A 25528-nucleotide genomic window follows, 5' to 3' on the forward strand; every position below is an offset into this window, starting at 1 on the left:
CGCTTGTCTCCCGGGTAGAAAGCCCTGAGGATGATCCCCAGCACCACATAAAACCTAATGTGGTGGGGCACGCCAGTAATCCCAGCACTCAGGACGCAGAGGAGGTTCAGAAGTTCAGTCGTCCTCAGCTACAGAAAGAGTTCAAAGGCCAGCCTGGGCTACAGGAAACTGTCTCAGAATAAAGAAAAAGAAATTAAAGTGTTTTCCTTGACAAGTTTACAATTTAATATAGGAACCAGAAATGGGAAAAACTAGTTATGTCCTAGTAATTCAGCCGTTCTTGTTTTTAGACTCTGCAGCACGCTGCTGCTGAACCCCGAAGCTCATTCTTCTCTTCCCTCAATAACAAGGATGTGGTGCTTAGCTGGGTATAGGGCCCTTCCCTGTCCCCACATAGCTAGGCTGCTCATAAGGCTAAGCTCAGGCCACAGGCTATAAACTGACCTATATATTGTAATAATTTCTGGGAAGAGAGTCTTGGAAAGGGGAGTCTACTCTTCCATCCTTCCAAGGAGCTTGAAAGTCAATATATAAGGGGGAATCTCAGATGCCACAGAGAACTGCAGCCACACAGTAGAGTAACTAAAGACACAACTAACTGACAACTTCTGAGAGAAAATCCAGTCTCTTCAGTGCTTTACTCAAATATTTTTAAATTGCTATTAAGTAGGACACAATGTTTAAATTACAGTAATGTACAGTAACCAGAACACTGATTTTGGGAAAACACCCTCAACTTTTTAAGTTTAAGAGAAATCTAGAAACATATGATTCTCCTAGAAAGGACATTTAAAAAAAAAAAGATAGAACACTGGCTGGGCGGTAGTGCATACCTTTAACACCAGCACTCAGGAGGCAGAGGCAGGTGGATCTCTGTGAGTTCAAAGTCAGCCTGGTCTACAAAGAGAGTTCCAGGACTGGCTCCATAGCCATAGCTACTGGCGAGAAACCCTGTCTTGAAAAACCAAAATAGGGAAAAGGGGGGACAGGGAGCAGTCAAATGGAAAAAAGTTCAAATTGACTATAATCCAGCTACTCAGGAGCTGAAGGGAAGGCCTGGGTACTTTAGTGATGTAGGATTCCCCTCTGTATGCTATGAATATGTTTTATTGCCACTGGTTAATAAAGAAGCTGCTTTGGCCTATGGCAGGGCAGAATATAGCTAACTGGGAAATCCAAGCAGAGACAGAGGAGGAAAGAAAGCACAGTCAGAGAGATGTCATGGAGCTGCCAATGGAAGAGGCCAGAACCTTACCAGTAAGCCACACTTGTGTCAATACACAGATTAATAAAAATGGGCTAATATAAGGTGCTCTAGGAATATACTCTCTAGGAATATGCCTGAACTATCAGTCAAACAATGTTGTAATTGATATAGTTTCTATATAATTGTTCCGGTCTGGGAGGCAGGGAAACAAATATGTAGTCTCTGCCCACACTATAGGAATACCTCTCTCCTAAAATTAAAAGAAAATTGCAATCAGAATTTTAATGAAGGAAAAATCAAATATGGTGGCTCAAAGGCTGATAAGGGAGGGTTCCCATGAACTTAAGCCCATTCAGGACTACAGAATAAGACCCTGACTCAAAACTGAGAATAAAATAAAATGTAAAAAAACTATTATGTATTGAGTTGCTTATCATAATACAAGAAAACAGTTGTATAATACACATACTTTCTAGTTGATTCATTAAGAAATTTTACTCTGCCTACTGAGCCAGCTACCATACTGCATTACTGAAAAGTTAGTCCTTGAAATGGCGATTAAATAGAGAAAGGTGGAGATTTAAGGGGAATTTAAATGTAGGGTGAAATGAACAGTTATGGAAGATCTATCATATATAACCTATATTATGCTAATTAGATTGAGAATACTTTCAATTATGAAATGATAAAGATATATATAAAGAGTAGGTTTTTAATATACATGAAATGATATACTTAGTGAAGTGACTTCAGATGGCTAATAATTTTCATGTGTTTAAAACTTTCACTCAGAAGAGCCAAGTAACTAACTTAATTTCAATGGTTTTCTGATAGTAAAACTGTCTACTAAAAAAAATTAATTTCTTAAAAATCCACTAGAAAATTTATATTAAAATGTAGAAAAGAAGTAGAAACAGCCTTTTAAAAAAATGTTTCCAGCACTTAGGATATTAGCTATCTCCAAGGCAAAATTTATTCACAAAAGCATGTTATGGAATATTTAAATCCTCAAAAAATTAATAAACAGTCCTTGTCCATGTACATTTTAAGAAACTCAACAAACATAACCCTATTCCAGATAGCATTTTTAATTTTGTAAAGTCTAATGTTCTCAGCTAGTAGAGCTGTCAGAATAAGGGGAAGACAGTATCTAGAGAGAAGACAAACACATGGGTCAACACCAAACTCCAGCCAATCTCTCTCAAGAGCAGAGCCAAATCCCAGCATTTCAATTTAAATTACATTCCAACTCAAATGCCATCAGGCCACTTCATATAAAAACTGTTTCCTATGAAAAAGATTTTTTTTCCTACAAAACTGAGAGTGTATGAGACATTAAACAAGTATTCCAGCAATTTCCTCAGCTACCACAAAGCAGGGCATAAATGTATGATTACAATAAAGGGAGCATTTAACAATTAATTGAGCCAGCAAAAGCTGAACCTCTAGAGCTTAGGGGTTCAAACAGTTGTTCACTAAGCAAAGGGGCAGAAGATTAGACATAACAAGAGATCTCAGTTCAATTAGACTCTAGGTAAATTCAATCTCATTCTACTACAATTGGGTGCTGTCTGTTACAAACCAGGCACAGTACCTGTAGGGCCCATCTGCTGCTTTTTTTTAAAACTCTTTTTGTATTATAGTTCACTTCGAATGGCCAGCAAGGACATTGGAGCAATGGCGAGCTGCTCTTGCAGAGGACCCAGGTTTGCTCCCAGCACTCACTTGACAGCTCACAGCTATCTGTAAGCCCCAGTTCCAGGTGATCTGACTACACTCACCTAGTACAAGTACATATATGCAGGCAAAACACTCATACCCAGAAAATTAAAAGTAAACATAAACCTTTAAAAAAAACAAAACCAAGTTTCAAGACAGGAAATGATACCTTTCTGCCCTCTTTAAAAAAAAAAAAATCCATCTCTGTAGCTTTCCCTCTTTTTTATTTTATTTTTTTTTTTTTTGGTTTTTCGAGACAGGGTTTCTCTGTGGTTTTGGAGCCTGTCCTGGAACTAGCTCTTGTAGACCAGGCTGGTCTCGAACTCACAGAGATCCGCCTGCCTCTGCCTCCCGAGTGCTGGGATTAAAGGCGTGCGCCACCATCGCCCGGCTATTGTAGCTTTCCCTCTTAAACAGTGGAAATTCCAGCATGCTGCAGGTGGAGTCCAGCGATCATAAGCTTGAAGGGAGCCCAGTGAGCCTAGGCCATATGGGGACGGGGTCCATTTTGTTCTGCTTGGGCTCAGCTGAAATCCTATTCAGCTACATGCAAATAACAAACACACTGAAATACATATGTTGATCCTTTTTGGCTCAAAACTTAATACAAATTTAAATCACCTAAAAATTTCATCAAATAAACTGACACTGATTCAGTCCCTCAGTATGGGACCCCGAGATTCTTCATTTACAGACCAGTACTTTTAAAGAACTGAGCAACTGAGAAGAAGCAGTCACCTGACTCAATGATCTTTCCTTTATGAAATCAAAAGGACAGCTAGTTTCAAATTTCCCGGCATTTCTCCTTCTAATTCTAGTAACTTTAAATGGCAGTTTTTCTTATTTCATTTACCGTCATAGATAAAAGTCATCATTTTTATCTGATGAATATTCTTTTACATAAGCAGGATTTAAAAAACTTCCCAATACACACTAAACGAAATAATGTGAAATTTCAGTAGAAATAGAAGAAATAAAAGTTAATTAAAGTGGTCTACAACTCAACATACATTATAATGTGATTAAGAATAGGAAATAATCCAGGCAATGGTGGCACACAACTTTAATCCCAACACTCTGGTGGATCACTGTGAGTTCAAGGTCAGCCTGGTCTACAAGAGTCAGTTCCAGGACAGGCACCACAGCTACACAGAGAAACCCTGTCTCCAAAACCAAAAGTAGGGCCAGTAAAACAGATAAGCAGGTTTTAAAATCACTTGCTGTTTAAGTCTGAAAACTTGAGGTTTAGATCCCTGGGACCATGGACATATAATGTGACACATGAGCCTCCTCCAATACTAACAATAATAATAAATTAAAAAAAAACAAAATAAACAAATGGATATTTCCAAATAAATATAAAGACACAGCTACAAGATGAAGCAGTCACCTGACCTGGATCACTAAACACAGGTTTCCCTAACTACAAAGCTCTTCCTGACCTCCAGTACCACAGAAGGTGGGTTTAAAACCAGGGAATTGCGTGTGCAATGAGTTAGGATGGTGGAATGGGTCATGTCCAATACACATGGCGTCCTTACAAAAGAGAGGAGTTTGGAACGACACCAAAACATGCAGGCTAGAATGGCAAGTGAAAACAAGATTTATGCAGTCATAACACAGAAGTCAGAATAGAGGCTTAGAATAGTTCCTTCATGAGAACATGGCCCTGTCAAGCTCACCAATCTTGAGAGGCCAAGGCATCCCTGTTGTTTAAATCATTCAGTGCTTTGCTTAACTACCATTGTCTCCTCATGGTCTCTCCCAAGGAGGAGTAAGGTAAGATCTACAGTGAGGTGTTACTTGCAATCCCAGCAGCAGGTGGGGGGTGGGGTGGTGGAAAGCAGCATAAGGTCATCACTGGTACTAAACATATAAAAGGACAAGTGTGATAAAATTTCAAAGAGTGGACAAATTCATGAAAGCACCACCAACAAAACAAAGCAAGGTCAGAAGCCTGGGGGCTCCTCTCATGCTAATTCCTGTACCATGCCTATAACCCACCTTGCTCCTGATTATTGGACCTCTTCTGAAATGCTGCATCAAAAGGAATCATACACTATTATACTTTTGTATTCATTCAACTTCCTAAAGTTTTGTGGGTTTTTTTTTTTACTGTTTGGTTTGTTTCTGGTGTTTGTTTTGTTTTTGGAGACAAGGCTTCTCTGAGTATCCCTGACTCTCCTGGAACTTGCTCAGTAGACCAAGCTGACTTTGAACACAGAGATCTGCTGGCCTCTGCCTTCCAAGTGCTGGAATTAAAGAGGTGCGCCACCACCCTGTTTTTTTAAAGACTATTTATACTCCCCTTTTATTCAAATGGACACCCAGAATTCCTTTGCCTCATTTGGATTATTTCCAGTTTAATTCCATTTGTATGCACAGAAATTACTTGTCTCTGTTGTGGGATATGTTGATTGCACTGACACTCCCGAGACTGCCAATAATGTTCCCTTCAATCAGAGCAGAGCTAGCTGCTAGCTGATCAGAATTAGTCAGCTTTGGAGGACTCCGGACCCCGGATACATAGAAAGACATGGGAAGTAGTAGGGAAGAGCTTAGAAAGATGCTCAGCTTCTTTTGGCTAGAGGAAGGGAAGAGAGGTAGTCACTGCTTCTTCGCCACTTCTCCAATCATTCAGGTTCTTACCCCATATCATACTCCTGAGTTTTTATTCATAAAAGAATAATTAGAGAAATGCTTCACATCTCAATTCTAAAATACAAGTAAAACAAAATTATTACTGAGTAAGTTTTAGAAGGAATACACACACCAAATATCTATTAAGGAAATGTGACAAGCCTGGAAATGCAAAGTCAATGCCACTGAGCTAACGAAAGACTAAGGACTAGAGTAAGCCTGTAGTGTCCCATGAACAAAAGTGACATGGGCAGTGGTATTAACCAGAGTTCACTGTGCTCCTTAAGACAGAGCAAAGGCAAAATAAGCTCTATAGAGAGCAAGACACAGACTCAGATCCTGACAAGTTCTAAGTGACACCCTGAGTAGAAAACTGGCTCTTGGGACCAGGGGCACAGCAGCCTCTCCTCAAAGGACCACTGCAGAACTCACTCTTTTGCCGGTTGGTTGTCTTGAGACAGGGTCTCACTATGTAGCCCTGGCTAAACTGGAACTCACAGAGATTCACCAGCCTATGTTTCCCAAGTGCTAGGATTAAAGGCGTGTGCCACCACCACCTGGCTATAGGGCTCTTTCCTTATACCACTTGATATATACCTAAATTCAGATTTTTCCATTATTACAATCAATTAAAAGATCTGTCCAAAACTACCAATCCCTGGAAGACCTCTCTTGTAACATTCTCTAAAGGTCCTAAATGTCTGAGAGTCAACTAAGGAGCCAGACACTATGCCTATATTTCCAATGCTCGGGAAGTGAAGACAAGAGGATCAAGAATCATTCTCAGCCACATAGAAATGATTCAAAGTCAGGCTGGACCACATAAGACTGTATTCAAAAATAAGAAAGGAGAAAAGGATAGACATGTATAGCACACACCCCATGACCCAGTTGCTCAAGAGATTGAGGCAGGATAGTCACAAGTTCAAGTCTTGCTGAGGGACTCAATAGGGACCCGGATTTGAAACTACAGTTTTAAAAAGGAGACAACACAGAACAGACACAGAAACATCAAGACACCAGGAAGAAATGAAAAGAGACACCTGGCAGGAGCCAGGTGTGTGTGTGGGCGGGGGGGGGGAGGGGGAGATATGAATGTCCATCTTGGAATCTAGTCATAGAAAACTACTTTTGACTTTTCAATTTTTAAAACGAATTTGAAGAATGGTCAATATTTAACAAACCTCCAATTCAGAAGTTATTTGGGAAAGGCAACCAAGTCATTTAGCTTTAAATATTAGCCTCTAGACCACTCAACAGGAAGCACTCAGCAGATCAAAGGCAGGCACTTTACCAAAGGGTGCCCAGTAGAGCACAAATCACAGCATCTCCAAATCATTCAAGTACACTAGTCAGCTCTGTGCCTTAACTAATTCTGCATCTGTGACTCCAACCACAAACCAGAAATAATTAAAAACAGGGTATGGTGGTCCAGCACACACTTTAATCCCAGCACCCGGGAGGGCAGAGGCAGGTGAATCTCTGAGTTCGAGGACAGCCTGGTCTATAGATCAAGTTCCAGGACACCCAGGGCTACACAGAGAAGCTGTCTTGAAAAATAAAAATAAAGAACAAAGAAAACCACTAGAGAAAAAGAACTGTGTCAGTCATTATACACTAACAGCACAAAGACAGGACAGCATTTCTACCACACTAAGAATCTGGAGTGACCTACCAATGACTGCAGAGTATGAGATGGTATGCACAGGTCACACGTGACACTACAGATTTTTATACAAGAGACTGGAGGGTCTGGGGACACAGATCAGTAGTAGAACGCTTGCTTAGTATGCGTGAGACCTTGTGCCGAATCTTCAGCACTGTGCAAAAAAAGAGAAGGACAGGTGACCTGTGCATCCACAGATGTAGGCACTTGTGGGAGGGGTATAAACAAGAGCTGCCAAAGTACTTTAGAAGAGCCAGCCGTTTTGTAAAGGAGCCTAAACAATCTCCTCCCACATTTCTTTGAGAGTATCAAGGAGAACTTTCCATCAAGCTGTAAAGGTGGCCACCATTTGGCAAACACATTTCCTCAACGTTAGCATCCTCAGGGAGGTGGTAGCACAGATTATCATAGTCCATCAACAGCAGAGACAGAGGAGCTGTTCAATGTCAGAGGTTTTGTTGGCTATAGGACTTCTCAGAGTTAACAAATTACCCACCTCTCAAGAGATGACAGTCTGAGCAGCATTCCCCATTAGCACCTGACTCCTAACATACTGGAATGTCCCTAGTGACACAAAAGGGAGATTCCATATTATATGTGATGAGCAGGGCTGGCATCTGGCACTGCACAATGCAGCTGGCAATGACTCCAACACTGCATTCCCATCACCACACTACACTGCTGTTTCCAGAGATGGAGAACAATACAACTTCTATGTGAGCTATAATCAACACATGTTAATGCTTTCCCATAATTTACAATGGCATAGGCAGCCCAGCACCAGGAGGCACATCTGTAGTCCCCACTTCCAGGAGAAGACAAGAGATCACAGGTTTAAGACTACTGGGCTGGCGACAGAGAACTTTCCAGGTCAGCCTATGCTTACCAGACCCTATATCTAAAACAAAACCAAACCAAAGCAAAAAGACACCAAGAAAACACACACAGAGAGACACACACCCCACCCTAAGTTAAAGAGGCCCTCAGTGAGTGAAATGGTAATGGTCGGGAAGACTGGGCAATGAGACATCACTGTAGTCCAGTACTGAATCAAAGAGAAGCATGCACAGCACTGGAATCTGCATGGGAAGAATGCTCTGGCAGAATTTCAAGTCCTCTAAGTGCCCCGTCATGGACAATTTCATATTGTACACCCCTCTACTCAACTGTCAACCAAGGAAAGTATAGAGTACAGGTGTAAACATAAGTTTGTCTAATACTAATTATTTTCTGAAAATCCCAAACCAACTCCTATATGGCTCCCCAAAATGTGGAACTTTATACAAATGAATTCAGAAACTCAGTTCTTCTCAGTGAAATGACTGTGCTAGGTTAATGACAGTGTATCCTTTAGTCATAGTGTTGGAAAAACTTCAAACAGGGTAAGACTCCAGTGTACTGATTATACCTCCCATGAAATTTTTGTCATGGATTAACAGTGCAAATAATTCAAATAAAATGATCAGTGATAGTTTTATTCGCTTCTGTAAGGGGAGGGGTGTGCCTCTCTAGTTGGTTGGCAGGTTTCTCAAAAGACCAGTCAAATTCACAGTGATTCAACCAATGAGTGCTGGTACCTGTGGATTCTGCATTTCTTCAAAGCCTCTCATCTCCACACTGGGTCTGGTTCCCTCAGACCCTTCAGTGCACTGACGACCAGACAATATCCACTGCAAGGGATACCGAACACATGCAATTCATTGCTGTCACTGACTGGTTAAGTCACTCACTGCTTTGGTAAAGGTTTACCTGGGAGTGAGAAATCTTGCTCTGAAAGCCACTTAAAGAATCTTTTTCTAGCCCGGCGGTGGTAGAGCATGCCTTTAGTCCCAGAACTTGGGAGGCAGAGACCATTACTCGCTTGCTATGCGTTTCAAAGCATAGCTGAGTCACAGGACAGCCAGGCTAAGTAGTAAGACCGTGTCTCAAAACTCAAAAATCCAAAAACCTCTCCAGTTGCTGGTCAATTCTACTTCAACAGAGATGTCCTATTCCCCAGAATCATAAGGTTTACCTGTCTCTGCTATGCATGTATTCCTTCTGCAAGCCTAATTTATAGCTGAAGATGAATAAAAAACAAAGCAAAAAACTGAGTGAGCCAGCAAACATCACAAGGAAGCAAGGTCATCAAAAATGCACAACCAGACAGGGCCAGGAAGACACAAGCACAAAGCTGACAAACAGACTCCAAGTCTTCCTAGACAATAAAGGAAGAGGAGACCATTACTTTCCCCAGCCCTGTGCAGACGACAATGCTCTCTTACCTCCTGGTCTGTAGACGACGTCATCCTCGGTGATGTAAGATGTTATCTCCCCAGTGTCTGTCCTTTCATACCGGGACTTTTTCTTGGGTGGTTTCTTCTTGTTCTTCTTCGTGGACTCCTCCGTGGTGGCGCTGTTGTCATTGTCTTCATCCTCGCTATGATCGCTCTCAGCATAGTTTTTGGCTCCTCCTTCCAAAGTACAGCTCCTTCGAGGCCTGGCATTCTCACTCTCTCTTGCTTTGTCTCTTTTCTCTCTCTCTCGGTCCCGATCCCGGTCCCGATCCTTCTCTTTGTCTTTGTCTTTGTCTTTGTCAGCTGTCATGATTCGCCACGTGCCTTCTTCTGTCCTCTCACGGCTAGGCCTCCGTGAAAGGTAGACAGTAAGCCTGGGCTTCAGTCTTCTGAATTTCTCACTCAATTCCAGGGAAAATCCAACCACTCCAACAACCCCAACGGTTCAAAAATGCTAGGAGAGAGAAAAGAAAGAGAGGGTGTCAAATTGGTTTTTCTTTGAAGCTTAAATGCTTCCTCTTATTTCCTTCCTAAAATAACATGCTGCTTTATTTAAAAACTGGAGATGGGCAAGGTAGTGGTGGGGCACACCTGTAATCCCGGCACCCAGGAGGCAGAGGCAGGTGAATCTCTGTGAGTTCCAGGCCAGCCTGGTCTATAGAGTGAGTTCTAGGATAGGACACACAAAAATACCCTGCCCAAAAAAAAACGGAGCTGGAGAGAAAGCTCAGCAGTTAGGAGCACTTGCTGCTCGGCCAGAGGACCAGAACTTGGTTCCAGTTCATTTCCAGGGCATCCAATGCTCCCTTCTGGTCTCCAAAAGCACTGAATGAATGTGGTGTATAAACAAAGATTAAGAAAATGCTGCTAGACCTAAAATAAAAACAAGTCTTTTTTTCATTTATTTATCTACTATTATATGTTTATCTGTGCCTGCATGAGTTTAAGTGCATCACACATGAAGGAATCCACAGTGATAAGAAGAGGGTATTGAGTCCCCAGGAACTGGAGTTATAGGCAGTTGTGAGCTGCCATTAAATCGTTTTTTTCCCCAAAGAAAACACTATTCATACTTCCAATATAAAAACATCTTACATGCCATCATGGAAAAGCAAAACCACAGAAATACAATTTCACACACATGCACGCACGCGTGCGCGCGCACACACACACACAAGTCGTGCCAGCTCAATGGTGGGCATAAACTAAACTTATTGTACACTCATTGTTTTTATCTTTTTTAAGGAAAAAGTATAGTATAACTCAGTTAGCAACATATAATGGGAAGAACTGTAAAAAATTAACTTCAACCCAAAATTTAAAAGGAAAGAACCTGTGGTGCAAATTATTTCTGTGTAAGACAACAATTTGCACAGGTATGGGAACTGTTGCAGGAGCCACTCAGTGCGCCGCCTTCTAAGGACTGTCTCCATCTCCAGATTCCAAAGCTCCGTTCAAGAATAAAGCAGTGCTGGGCGATGGTGGCGCACACCTTTAATCCCAGCACTTGGGAGGCAGAGGCAGGCGGATCTCCGTGAGTTCGAGACCAGCCTGGTCTACAAGAGCTAGTTCCAGGACAGGCTCCAAAACCACAGAGAAACCCTGTCTCAAAAAACCAAAAAAAAAAAAAAAAAAAAAAAAGGAATAAAGCAGTATCTTCTTGACAAATGCAAAATCGTGAGCCTTAATTAGCTTAGTTATAACTCACACATCTTCTCAGTCAATCATTCTAGCTATGTTTCAGGAGATTTAAAAAATAGAGAAAGAAAAGCTTTATTACGCCCGTCATAACAAAACTAGCTAATTCCAAGCTCCAGCTTTAAGGACTATTAGGTGGTTTTTACACTCTTCAAAAATTCCTACTATCAACAGTCTCCTTAATGAGCTTCTCCAGAAATAACCACAACCCCTACCCCCACAAAACTCTAAGATGTAAGAGTCTACAATGAAAAGAATGAATCTTAAACTTCAACTCAAGACAAATCTTAAAAAGTTTTCTACCAACGAAAAGAGGTTGTACAAGTCAGCTTTGGAAAACCTAATAATCATTAATCTATTTTCCACAATCATCTGTCTTCCCCAAAATCTCATCTCATTTGAGAAACAATTGTTACTAAATATTGTCTAGGTGCCAGGTGTTTGGGGCTTGAAATTTGAGGGGAGAGCTCAGCTTGCTGCCCTCCACACAGCAGCTGCAACAAAGGAGACAAGTGATGGGACTAAGAACCATCTGCTACCAGGACCAGATAGGAAACACATGTGCAAACAAACAAAAGACTGGTCCTGTTTACTTAGCCAACAACAGATAAAACAGTTTGCAATTATATGCTTCAGATGCAGAGAAAATTTTCTTCCGTTATGCCAAAATCATAAAAATTACACACAACTCTCCAAAGCCCATAGATCAATTATGATAGGCCAGAAAAGCCCTCTCCATCAACATGTCAAATATCCTCAGGAATTCAGGAAAATAAAAATGTAACCATCTCTGAGAGGTGAGTGAGGAAGGAGTAATAGCACTGACCATCGCAGGTCAGGAGGCTAAAAGTATGTTGTAACACAAACCTAGATTACTTCTTTCCATACAGTAAATGTTCAGAGAGAATTTCAATTTTAAGCTTATTTCGAGAAAAACAAAAGTATTCTAGTGCTCATATAAGTTTTGCATAGACGAATCACGTACTATGCCCAAGTCCCTGTAGGCCGTGGTATTAGCATCTGAAAATGCATAAAGAAGCCCGTGGCTCTGTTTCTCCACCAAGCAAGCCATGGATCTTCACAGCAATGTGAGGCTCACAAGGAATACCTAAGTCATCAAATTCTTTCATCAGCTCAGTAAACCATATCAGACCAAGTAGTTCTACCCCCCTCACACTCGATAAAGCAGAGATCATTTCTGCAAGAGCACACTGCCAAAGAGAGCAAAGGCAAAATCTGAAGCACCTGCACTGCCAGTCCTCTCCAATTTCACAGGAGCCAGTTTTCCCTACCTGTCTCTGACCCACTAATTCACATAGCTTCAAGAAATACACCCACACTGCCTCTCCCTCCAAAACAAATAAGTGAATGTTTAAAGCAGTGTTTTTCTCCAGCAGGAATGCCATAAATGTTCAATGTATGTGCTAATCAACTGCTCAAGTGAAGCAGGTGACAGCATAACCCGCATTAAAAACAAAATCTAATATAGAACACAACTTGGAATCACAGGTGTTATCTATTCATAGTGTGTCCCCTGTGCTCTACCATTTGGGAGGCTGGGAAACAGCAAATACTTGCATCTCTCCCAGGGTAGAAGTTACGTTCCAGAAGCGGAGAGACCACAAATAAGTACACATTCCAACAATTTCAAGTGGGAAAGTGATGAGAATCAGGAAGGCTGCAAATGATGACTATCTAGGATGACCTCCTGAGACGAACGCAATGGTACAATGAGGGAAGAAGCCACAAAGGCACTAGGACTGAGAAGAAGGGGAAGTGTGTATAATCAGCTGACCCAGGCACATTCAATATTCAAGAAGTGGAGCAGACAGAAGGAACAACAGGAGAAGAGGGACTGGAAACAAGTTTTTTTTTTTAAAGATTTATTTATTTATTATGTATACAACATTCTGCCTTGATGTATGCCCACACGCCAGAGGAGAGCACCAGATCTCAGTACAGATGGTTGTGAGCCACCATGTGGTTGCTGGGAATTGAACTCATGACCTCTGGAAGAGCAGCCAGTGCTCTTAACCTCTGAGCCATCTCTCCAGCCCCCAGTTTAGAGAGTTTGGGACAGGCAGGGTCAGGAAGGGTCAGGGAAGGTTGGTCCTGATAGACATTAGAGGACTCGGAGGCCTTGTAAGACGGTTGGTTGTCACTTAAACACATGAACTGACTCTAGCTGACCCTAGCTGATGTTTCAGTAGGGGTGTGAATAGCAAAGAAACAATGATCACACTGGCCAGGACTGAAGAGTTAAATTAGTGGTTAACAGTGCTGTTTGGCCTGGTGATAATAGCACACACTATTAATCCCAGTACTAGGGAGGAAGAGGCAGGCAGTCTTTATGAGTTCAAGGCCAGCCTGGTCTACAGAGTGAGTTCCAGGACAGCCAAAGGTACTTAGAAAACCCGTATCAAAACAAAACAAAAACAAAAAATGGCTGCTCTTCCAATGGACCCGAGTCGAGCTCCCAGCATCCATATCAGATGTCTCACACTTGCCTGCAGCTGCAGGCTGTAAAGAACCTAACACCCTCTTCTAAGGGGGAAGACATGCAAACGAATAAGCAATTAAAAAAATTTTTTTTAAAGAAAAGATCATGTCAGGTGTGGTGGTGCACACCTTTGATCCATGCACACGAGAGACAGAGGTAAGGCAAATCTCTGTGAGTTTGAGACTGGTCTGTCTACATAGTGAGTTCCAGGCCCGCCAGAGCTATACAATGAAACCCTGGCTCAAAACAATAAACAAACAAACAAACAAAACCACTAACAAACCCTCCTCACAAAAAAGAAAAACCTGAAGAAATCACAAGGGCTGACTGCACAAAGCCTGGTAAGGGAGGAGGCTTTCTGGCTGCAGCTCGCCATGGTAGATAGGATGGCCAAGATGGTAGCGGTAGAAAATGGAAAATGTCTGACTTCTATGGGCTTTTCAAATCTTTTCTATGATTTTGCTTACTTGTGTACAACTAGGCCAGCTTTCCAGGTGTTTTTAAAACAAAAGTAAACAGGATGTGATGATACACTAGCGGTGACAATGAAGTCACAGCAATGCTAAGGAATCTGGCTTGAACAGCTGATAAATGAAGCTACAGTTGTCTGAGATCTTCCAGCACAGTGGGAGAACACATGGTTCTGTTGTTCAACCTCAGCACTGTGGGGGGACAGGACACTCATACAGGATTCTAGTTCTCAATGATCTGGAGCTCCCTCTTCTGACCTCCACAGGCAATACATAAATGGTATACAGATATACATACAGGTAAAAGATCCATACACATAAAATAAAAAATTAATAAATCTTTTAAAAAATAAATTTGTGTTTCAATTTGGTTAATAAAGCATGAAACTAAAGGAGGCCATCGAGGAAGTAAATGAAAACATTTTGACAGAAATGCCAGCTTCACAGAAACACTTATTTCTCAGGCCTGAGTGATGGACATATAAAACACAACACAACACACTTCCCAAATCAGTGCTCTTAAGATTCAGCAAATAGTCAATTCTTTTCTTTGCAGTTTTCTGATCAATAACAAAATTTAGTAAGCAGGCTGAGTCTCGTTTTATCTAATCAAAGCCAATGACACAAACCACTCTGCTACTTCACCCTCCACAGCACAAAGCACGGGCAACACCTCACCCTGCTTCTCAGGACAAATTCAAAGGGGGCCAGAATTCCAGCTATGATCAGGGTCCAGGCGTCATTTAAGAAAACCAAGGCTCGCCAGGTGGTGGTGGCAGCGCACGCCTTTAATCCCAGCACTCGGGAGGCAGAGGCAGGTGGATCTCTGTGAGTTCGAGGCCAGCCTGGTCTACAAGAGCTAGTTCCAGGACAGGCTCCAAAGATACAGAGAAACCCTGTCTTTAAAAATCAAAAAGAAAAGAAAAAAAAGAAAAGAAAAGAAAACCAAGGCTCATGTGGGTAAGAGCACCTGTGAAGCAAGCATGAAGACCTGAGTTTAAAGCCTCACCAACCACATACACCTCCAATTGTGGCTACAGACATCTGTAACTTCCATGTGCAAGGAAGTTGACTGGCGGGGCTTTCTGGCCAGAAACCTCACATCAGGCTCACTGAGAGATCCCATCTCAAAGGAATTAAGGTTAAAGACGATTTTTAAAGGGGGAGGGGGGCATGCAATGCCCTCCCTCCTCCAGCCTATGAGTGCAGACACAAAGACATACAGACACACACCATCTCTGGTGCGGTAAGGGCCATGCATTCTGACAGAAAGTATTTCACAGAGAAAGAGGCTTGGTTTCTGTTCTGAATTAACAGCTATAGTATTTTAAACAGGAAAACATAAAATATCAACTCCAGTGTAAGGTTTGCTTTTGCAAAAGAGTGGAATACACCAATGGGGGCTGCAGGAATCAACCTCAATAAAATATGAAAAACTTAAAGCACAAAATAATTAAAGTTAATCACATAATGAAGTAAAACACAAAAATATTTTCTCTTGAATCATGTATTTACTTATGCAAGAAAGCCTGATGCTTCCAAGTTCAGTCCCTGAGCTTTAATCATCTCAGTTGCTCAAGCCAGTCTCCAAAGCACTCAGAGAAATCTAATTAATTCTTTCTCGTTCAACCACGCACACACACACACGGACGCGCACACACACACACACACACACACACACACACACAAATCTGTATTTCTCATATGTTCAATCACACAAAAGGTATTCTCAGGTTTTGTGGCTTACTGCTCCATCACCTGCTCTCACTATTCTCTCTGAAACTACAAAAACAGGATTTTTTTTTTTTTTTTTTTTTTTGGTGGTGGACTGGAGTGGCCTCTCTGATGCAGCTGGTCAATGTTTTTCACAGTCTACCATAGAATAATGTAACTGAAATGCAATTCATGCATCATACAATTGACTGGGTATTTTTAATTATATGTATGTATCTTTGTATGGTTATATGTGCACAACATGTGTTAGCTCAGGTCCTAACAGCAGTGAGTGCTCTCAAATGATGAACTATCTCTCTCACTCCACAACTGACCCTGTCTAAAGTGCACAATCCCATTTGCACCATTCCCTTTGAAAGATTACAAAACCCAGCAAGTCCTAACTGCTCCTCCATTTCTCCAGTCTCATCTCTCTCCGCCTGCTCCCACCTCCACCCTCTATGGTGGGCTCTGGCTGCCTCAAAACCCTGTCCTGTCCCTGGAAGCCACTTGACTATGAATAGTCTTCCCCTGCCCATAGTCTAACTTCTACTCACCCACAGTCTTTGGCCCTCCAAATCCAGGATTCCTCCGAGGCTCTTTCGAAGTCCAGCCTCGCCAAGCAATGTTGGTGCACGCCTTTAATCCCAGCACTCGGGAGGCAGAGGCAGGTAGATCTCTGTGAGTTCGAGGCCAGCCTGGTCTACAAGAGCTAGTGCCAGGACAGGCTCCAAAGCTACAGAGAAACTGTCTCGAAAAACTTAAAAAAAAAAAAAAAAAAAAAAAAAAACCTCGAAGTCCAGCCTCTCATGCTGAACCATTCTGCCCATGAAATGGGTTTCCACAAATCTCTGTTGTTACTAGTGACTGACTTGTATCACTCTCCCAGTAACTGCAAAGTCTACCAATATGGATGCTGTAACACAAATCCCTCTAAAGGATTGCTCTCCTCAAATCCTCCTTTCTGTCTACTAACGCTCTGTAACACCAGCTGACAGGAATATCACCAGTGCTTTCTGAGAAGTCTCTTTTCCCTTAGATTCCTGGTCACTCAGGGGACCCACAAAGTCTTTCTGCCTGTGTACCCAGCTGCTCCTTTCACTGCTCACTGAGCATGAAGACCATCTCCTCTCAATGTCTTTCCTAAACACATCCAAACTAAGCCAACCTGCTAGCCCCAAAGAAATGACCTCTCCAGTACAGTCTACCCCTGACCTTTGCACATGCCAACTAGTAATACAAGCTGATCTCTTTAATGCTTTTCCTTCATTCTCAAATGCTAACATCAATAAATTCTGTCAGTGTAACTTATAAACTTCTCTCATCTGATTCATTTAAGCAACTAGCATGGCTTTCCTGGTGGGTTTCTTCAAATCCAGCCCTTCAGATCCCACTGTACTTTTTTGTGGGGAGGGGGGCTTATTTTTGTTTTGTTGTTGTTTTCAGACAAGATTTTTTTGTGTGTAGCTTTGGAGCCAGTCCTGGAACTCTCTCTGTAGACCAGGCTGACCTCAATCTCAGAGATCTACCTGCCTCTACCTCCCGAGGGCTGGGATTAAAGGTGTGCACCACCACCACCACCACCACCAAGCTATAATTCTTTTCTACACTATAGCCAGGGTCTCCTTTTTAAAGAGCTAATAACATCAACATCATGTTAATCCCACCTTCAATATTTCAGTGTCCCTAGTTAAAAAAAAACACTATAGCTGCAGCATATTCTATGGGATTTCTGTCCTTCCCTGGCTTCATCTTACACCTCTTTTGCACACTGACATTCATATTTGGTCCTTGGGGTACACAGCCCTGCCTCTGTACACCTTTGAAGATCTGCCAACTTAGCCTCCTCTGTGAAGCTCTTCCTTCTGTTGCCTTGCCCCTCTCCTGCCCTTTAGTTTATAGCTCAATAGGAACTACCTCACAACATGATGGACTGTCCGGAATTTTTAAGGTTTAATTTCTTCACAACACTTTATTCAACTAGAATTTTACATTTATTAACTTTTGTCTTCACTTTCAAGCTGGACGTTCCTTAAAATACTTATTTTAAAATTCCTGATTCACTCCTGGCACATGAAGACAAGGGATGAATAATTATTTCTTCCTTCCCACTCTCTTACATAAGTGGGATCTATAAAGAGGCCATCATAAGATTGCCTTGGGAATAACCGAAGCAGCACTTAAGCTGTCTAAGCCATAAACACCATGGTAAGAAGCAACCAGAACAGCACTGTGGGCGAGAGGACTTTAATAATTTAAAGGGTATCCAATTAAACAGCTTCCCTTAATGGCAACCATGGCAGGAGAAGCAGAAGGAGTTCTTATGTTTTAAAAGAGGGCAGAATGCACACTGGAAGCATCAAACTAATATGGGGTCGGCCTAGAGAGATGGCTCAGCAGTTTCAAGTACACACTGTTCTTAGAGATAACATAGCCAGAGTTTGGTTCCCAACACCCACATGTAACTCTCGCTCCAGGAGATCTGATGCCTCTATAGGCACCTGCATTCATATTCACATACAGACACAAACACACACCTATACATAATTAAGTATAACAAAAATGTTAGAAACTGTTTTAGCATTTTCATTTAAGGAAAAAATGAGCCAGGTGTGGTGGTGTATGCCTTTAATCCCAGCACTTGGAAGGCAGCAGGCAAGCAAACCTCTGAATTGGAGGCCAACCAGAACTACACAGAGAGACCCTATCTCAAAACAACAAAAAGCCCTCAGTGAGCAGCATGGGTCTTCCTTCCAAGAAAAGCAGTTGCAGCCTGGATGCAACAGAAAGCTTCAGAGGTCAGCTACTACTGCTGGTGGCTCCCTTTCAAAGGGAAATCAATTTTCTTTACCTGTTTCTCTTTCATATCAACATGTCTAGGAGAGAAAATGTAATGACTTCGCTCTAGAAAAGGAAATGCCATTCTGACACTTGTATTCACGGTGTGAGAAATCAGGTATTCTCATACATAGCCACCTGCTGCGGAGACTGCCTCAACACGTGTCAGGAGTTACTGACAAAGCTGCAAGGTGACACTGAAACATGGCATCAGCAGATCTGTAAGTCAGGGAGAGACAAAGCCTTCTCATCTGAAACTGATGTGACACAGATGGTGTAAAGTGGGCCCGCCTGGCCAAGCCTAACCATCCAAGTGGGACAAGCCCCCAGAACAGTTCACTACCTGCGTGGTCAGTAACTACGATCACAATCAATACCTCTGGAGTCTGTATATGTGTTCTCAGAATTCAGAGCTTACTGAAAAAACAAGGGGGTCAAACGCAGAACGCAGCCTTTGTAGTAAGAAGCAGGAAGCCAAGGCAAATGCTTTTGCTTTCACATACAAGGAAGGCTAGATGCTGAGCGGCACTTCCTTAAACAAGCTTTGGGAAAAAAAACTGGGAGAACTAAAATTAGTGGAACACCAAATAAAACACTGAATTTCCTCCCAAAAGAGATAGTAAAAAGTACCCAGAAACAACACAGAGGATAAGAAAGTACTCAAAACAGCAAAACCTTAGCAAACAATTAACATCTCAGTTAAAACGTTAAGAACTGTATTTTAGGGGCTCTCAGGGTAAAAGTACTCTTCTAGTGGACCCAGGGTTAGTTTCTAACACCCACATGGCAGGCTGTAATATAATTGGCAATGCTGAAGCATGCATGGGCAACCCACATATGGCGGTTCTGCTGAACTTGTCCATATTGGGTCTAAGTTGTCTAAGTTGATGAGGACTGATCAGGTCTCTTCCTCAAGAGGTCACCATATCTCATTACAGATGGTTATGAGTCCCCATGTGCTGTGGGACAATGGTCTGTACCCTGTCACTTGTATTTTAAATAAACGCTAATTGGTCAATAGTCGGGCAAGAAGTAGAGGCAGGGCAAGGAGAGCAGGAGAATTCTGGGAAGAGAGTCAGTCTGCAGTTGTCACCCAGACACAGACGAAATCAGACACAGAGCAAGCAAGATGTGACTGGCTAACACAGACAAGTATTATGGGCTAATATAAATTAGAAGAGTTAATAAGAAGCCTGAGCTACTAAGCCAATCAGAGCATAATTAATGTAGACCTCTGTGTGATTTCTTTGGGATTGAATGGCTATAGGAAAGGGTGGAAACCTCTGTCAACACCCATGTGGTTGCTGGGAATTGAACTCAGGACCTCTGGAAGAGCAGGCAGTCCTCTTAATCACTGAGCCATCTCTCCAGCTCCACACACCAGCCCCTACTTGTCTGTAACTCCAGTTACAGGGAATCAGATGAAGGCTTCCTTGGGTACAAGGCATACAAACATGGTGCACAGACATACATGCAGACAAAATACTCATACACATAAAAAAATTAAAACAAAAAAACTATTTTATCATTATAATCTGAAGCAGAAATATCCACAGATGAGATGCCCCAGGATATTTCCAAGAAAATATTTAGAACCTTGAGGGTTGTGTGTACATGTGCATGCACATGTGTGAGAGCATGTGATGTCAGTACACTTATGGATAGAGACCAGACATTGACATTAAGTACCTTCTTCAGTTGCTCTCTACCTAAATCTCTTGCTCCATCAACACAGCAAGACCAACAAGCCAGTAAACTTAAAAACCCATCTGTTTCCCAGAGCTAGCGTTACAGATGTGTGCTGCCACATCTGGCTTCTTACATGAGTGCAGTTAATTCAAAATCAGGCCCTTGTACTTAACGCAGCAGACACCACTTTACCTCCTCAGCTTTTGCTTGCCTACACTGTCAAATGTGAAGCCTTTGCTCATCACACGCAGAACTGTTGTGCCTTGTACATGGCTCATAGCTGTTTATTCTATTCAGCCTAAGAAGAAAAATCCCCAGTTCACTCTAAACAAAGGCTTCTCTTCAGTGGAGCTAGAGAGTTCTTTGTGTGTGTGTGGGGGGGGGGGGGGGGGGGGGGCCTGTGCTGTATGCATGACAGGATGCTTAGCAGCAGTCCAGGTCCCAAACCAAGTGGATTCTGCTAGCACAACTCCAAGTTCTAATGAGACCTCTAAAAAGAAAAATCTCTTCAGATATTGCCACATAGCCTCTGTAAAACAAATTTGCCCACAACCGAGAACCAAATACCTATTTTGCTTTCTTCAAAATACCTATTTTGTTTTCTTGAAAATTATGCCAGACTAACATGAAATCCACAGAACTAATATTATTACTTTCTTGTCCAGTTAGCTATGGGGAGGGGCAATAGCATTACAAATGCTCTAATGTGTTCTCTAAAATAAACTGAACTGCCTGAAACAGTAATTACATAGATGTCTCAAGCTGAATTAGGAAAACAGAAGCAAATATACTGAGAATCTGAAGACTGTTAGGAGCAATCACTCTCTGGTGACCAGTTCTGCTCCTGGGGACAGGAAGGGGCTTTAGTCATTGCGCAACCCAAGAGAAAATGAGAAGCCAAAACCAGGGAAATCAAATGCCTATCAACCAAGTACCTGGTCTAAATGGAGGAAAGAATTTTGAAGCTTGCTTTCCCATAGCACAACTGGCAATGGTGGCGCACGCCTTTAATCCCAGCACTCGGGAGGCAGAGGCAGGCGGATCTCTGTGAGTTCGAGACTAGCCTGGTCTATAGAGCTAGTTCCAGGACAGGCTCCAAAGCCACAGAGAAACCCTGTCTCAAAAAACCAAAACTAAGAAAGGAAAATAAAACTTTAAGGACAAAGCAAGAGGCTGCAGAAGTGGCTCAATTGGTGAAGTGCTGGCCCTAAGAGCATCAGGAACCGACTTCCCCAGAACTCACATGAAAATGCCAAGCAGGATGGTGTGTATTTGTAATCCCAGCAGCACTGTTGAAGAAAAGATGGGAGGATTCCTTTGGCTCACTGGCCAGCTAGCCTAGCCTAATTAGTAAACATGCCAATGCAAGACTCTCTCCAAAAAGGAAGTAGATAGACTTGCTGAGGATGAAACCCAAGGTTATCCTCTGGCCCTCACATGCACAAGTATCTGAAGTCAGTCACACAAGAACACGCATTGTAGGATTCCTTTATATGACAAGTGCAGAAAGAAAAACAGAAAGCAGACTGCTGGTTGCCTAGGACTTCAGGGAAGAGAAAACGATTTTCTGCTGAGGATGTAATATTTCCTTGGGCATGGTGGAAATGTTCTAAAATTACAGTGATAGTTGTCAATATCTGTGAATATACTTGAAGTAGGTAAGTTATAAGGCAAGTACATTATATAAAAGCAGAAACATTATAGCTGTGTAAGAGAAGCTCGGGCTCTGCACCAGCAAAGATGCATCAGTCTGTGAAATTCACAAGGACAAGCTGCACCTCTGTGAATGAGGAAAGCCGCACTTCAGGATGTAAAAACAGTCAAGCACATAAAGTTCTAATCATGAAATGCTGATCGTGATAAGGCCATCTGGACTGTAGCAACCTTCAACAAGCAAGAAGCCAGGTCAGTCTTACTCCCTCTGTATCACGCACTTAGAGAATAAGGTAAGCAAGGCTCTAAGATCCCCAAGCCAGAAGCAGTCATGGTACATGAGCTCTTAATGTCTGATGAAGGAAATAACAGGGCAAATTTTATACCAACACGATTACACTTCATACACACATAAGATTTCTAATTCATGGGGACAAATCATATCAAAGGAAGATGGAAGCATGAGACGCACTGGAGCAGGACCACTTACACACTTCACACATTGTCAGGTGAAAGGTCTGGGAAGGCAGAAGCCTAAGTGAAACCTCAATCTGCTGTTTTCTATGTCCAAGTCATTCTAAGTGGGTGTAATTCTTTCTAAGGTTGGCCAAACTTACTGACCTAGAAATCTTAGTGAGCCTTGTGTGATTCAAAGACTAAGGCAGAAAAGCCACTAGAACTATTCCTTTCCAGATCCCAGCAACTGCTGGTTGCCCAGGGAGGAGAAGGCTTGTAGAATTTCCAGAAGCTGGGAGACAGCACTTAAAAGTACAGAAGCTATAAGACCCACCATCGAATAACATCTCTAGAGCAGATTTTTCTGTCAATTTCTCCCTCATTTCAGCACTGCCCAAGAAACTCTAAATACATAGAATCCCATAATCTCTAAACCCATAGAACCAACCCACAATCTAGTAGGAAAGGGAAGACAGCAAAATGCTGTAATAAACAGTATTTTAATTAAGATAAACACTACGAAGGAAAGGGTAGGTACAGTGATGAGGAGGTTATTAATTTATTTAAGGCAATCACTAGCAAGAAGTCATTTGCCATGGAGTAAAGAATCGTGAAGGAGGTGGCATTCTGAGATGAGAAACAGGCAAATTCAAAGGCCTAAGACAGGAACCCCCTTGTAAAATGTCAAGGTGCTGAAGAGGCTGAGGACAAAGAAGGATTAGAGAGATGGAGGGGCAGCTGGATAGCATCTGTCCAAAGCAGAGAAAGCCTGGAGCAGTATTTGTCTTCAGAAATCTGGAAAAAATCTGAGCAACATGTTAACAGACCCCTGGTCTAAACTCCTGAGGTTAGGAAACAGTTAACTGTTAGGCAAAGCAGTGGTTTGGTTCAAGATGCACTCTGCAATCATCTGTGTATGTCAAGAGACTAGGCATGAAAGGAAACAAGAGAGAGTCAAGAAGGCAGTAGGATTAGGCTCACACTTAGAAAGGAAGAGTCTCCACCGACCCATATAGGAGAAAAAAAAAAGAAAAAAGGAATTTAGAATGTGTTAGGTCTGAGCTGCCTTGCAGATAAAATACAGGCATGGGTTAAAAGGTCAGAAAGCTCTGGCTTACATTTAAATCTAGCAGGACAGAAACAAGACAACAACCACGAGACAGGGTGGTATCAAAATGAACCATTTGTAATAAGAGTCAAGGTAGAAAAGAACACACGGAGGCTGGATCCCCTGCCAGACACACTGCTTACTTACATACACCAGGTATGATGGCACAGCACTTGAGAGGTATAGGAGGAACAAAAGGAGGGGTGTGGGGAAAAGAGAAAAAAGAAAAACTGAAATAAATAGGGTATTATGGACAAGCCAGTAAGTTTGTGAAGGAGGTGGAGGAGCTGTGTGAGGATGTCATTGGAAACTCTTACATGGAAACAATACACCCATCTATTCACAGAGAAACTCTCAGACTTAACAAGTGACTATGGACAAATTCAACATCAATGCTGCTACCAAATGCTACATTTAATAAAATCTAAGCAGCTCCAGTCCTGGCTGGTTCCCACTGGAGGAAGATACATCAGATGGAAACACTTCCCCCTGCTGTTTCTCACGGAAATACAACAGCTGCCCAAATGAAAACTTTTGCCAAGCTAGAAAAATAAAGGAAGAAAAATTGTTCAAATGATTCTCACACTACAAATTAATGAACAGCGTTACAAGACTGCAAAAACAGCTTTCTAACATTTTAAGATTCACTTAATATAGTAAGCACACAAGTGAAAAAACAAAATTTTGGGCTGGGAAGATGGCCCAATAGGTAAAAGCACTTGCTTTGAATGCCTAAGAAGTTGGGATTCACCCTCTAAGGTAGAATACCATATACTTTTAATCCCAGGCAGTGAAAGACTGTCTCAAAGAGAAATGGCCAGGGCAATTGATTGGTAAAAGTACTTACCACAAAATCTGACGGCCTGAACTTGATGCCTGGAACCCACATGGTAGGAGAAAATAAAGTAACTGCTGTCCTCTGAGCTCTGCATATGTGCTATGAGCATCCACGCACACAAAATATACACACATATGCACTACACATGTGCAAACAACAGTAAGTAAAGAAAAAGAGTGGGCATCACTACCAAACAGTGCCCAAGGCCGCCTTCAAGCCTCCGCATACACATGTGTACACTTAGGCACACACGGGTGAAATTTCAACCACAGGAAACAAAGTGAGAGGTGGTGAGAGGTTTCACCAGCAATACAAAAGTAGGTATCACAAGCTGAATCTGAGAGGATTAAGTGAAATAGGCAAACATGACATATTTTTTATGAAAACAGGTTTTTAAATACCTGATAAGTAGGCTTAATAAGATTTTCTTTTTTAAAAAGATCTGTGTGCAAATTATTTAACAGTAGAAGTTATTTATTAAACAGGAAAGGCTAAAAATGATTTACAGCCAGGGGCACAGTTCAGTTGGTAAAGTGCTTGTATAATATCCCTGAAGCCCTGGGTAAACTCCCCAGCACTAGATAAACCAGGCATGGTGACAAATGGCTATAAATCCCAGCACTTGGGGAGGAAGGGGGGGGGGCGCAGAACAATCCAGCTAGACCCTGGAGGAGGATGTGCCGGACAGAGATGGGTGGAGAGGTTAGATGTCCACATGCAAGTTTTCAAAGAGTAAAGTGGTTAATGAGGAAACATACCTCAGGAGTAGAGATCCTGCAGACTATCATCTGCCTCCTGCTGGGCAGTCCCCTGTCCCTTTGACTACAAGATCTTAGAAGGAAATACTCAAAATAAACGTCACTAACAAATCTAACATAAGAAACATGGCAGCACCCTTAGATCAGGTATTTACAACAGCAATCTTTAATATTACTTGAAAGTAAAATATTAATTCTACATGCCAAAAACAGGAATAAAGGAACTTGAGATATGTAATCAATGGTATGTAGAATTAGGGAGGCAGCAAGTATAGACTCGGAATAATTTTTAAATGTCT

The 25528-nt window shown here is 42.0% G+C and overlaps 1 protein-coding gene across 10 annotated transcripts in view; it reads right to left on the reverse strand.

The window, feature by feature from the left end:
* LOC121441733 (arginine-glutamic acid dipeptide repeats protein) overlaps window positions 1–25528 on the reverse strand; it is a 373675-nt gene that overhangs the window by 235833 nt on the left and 112314 nt on the right. For all 10 annotated transcript variants that reach the window (XM_041642992.1, XM_041642986.1, XM_041642985.1 and 7 more), the window contains exon 2: window positions 9497–9962. In XM_041642992.1, coding sequence (XP_041498926.1) covers window positions 9497–9818 — 322 coding nt within the window. In that variant the 5' untranslated portion in view covers window positions 9819–9962. The remainder of the gene's footprint in view (window positions 1–9496; window positions 9963–25528) is intronic.

The sequence above is a fragment of the Microtus oregoni genome, unplaced genomic scaffold (genome assembly GCF_018167655.1).
Source record: "Microtus oregoni isolate MIOR12 unplaced genomic scaffold, Mior012 000081F_ref0000091, whole genome shotgun sequence".
NCBI classification, from domain to species: domain Eukaryota; kingdom Metazoa; phylum Chordata; class Mammalia; order Rodentia; family Cricetidae; genus Microtus; species Microtus oregoni.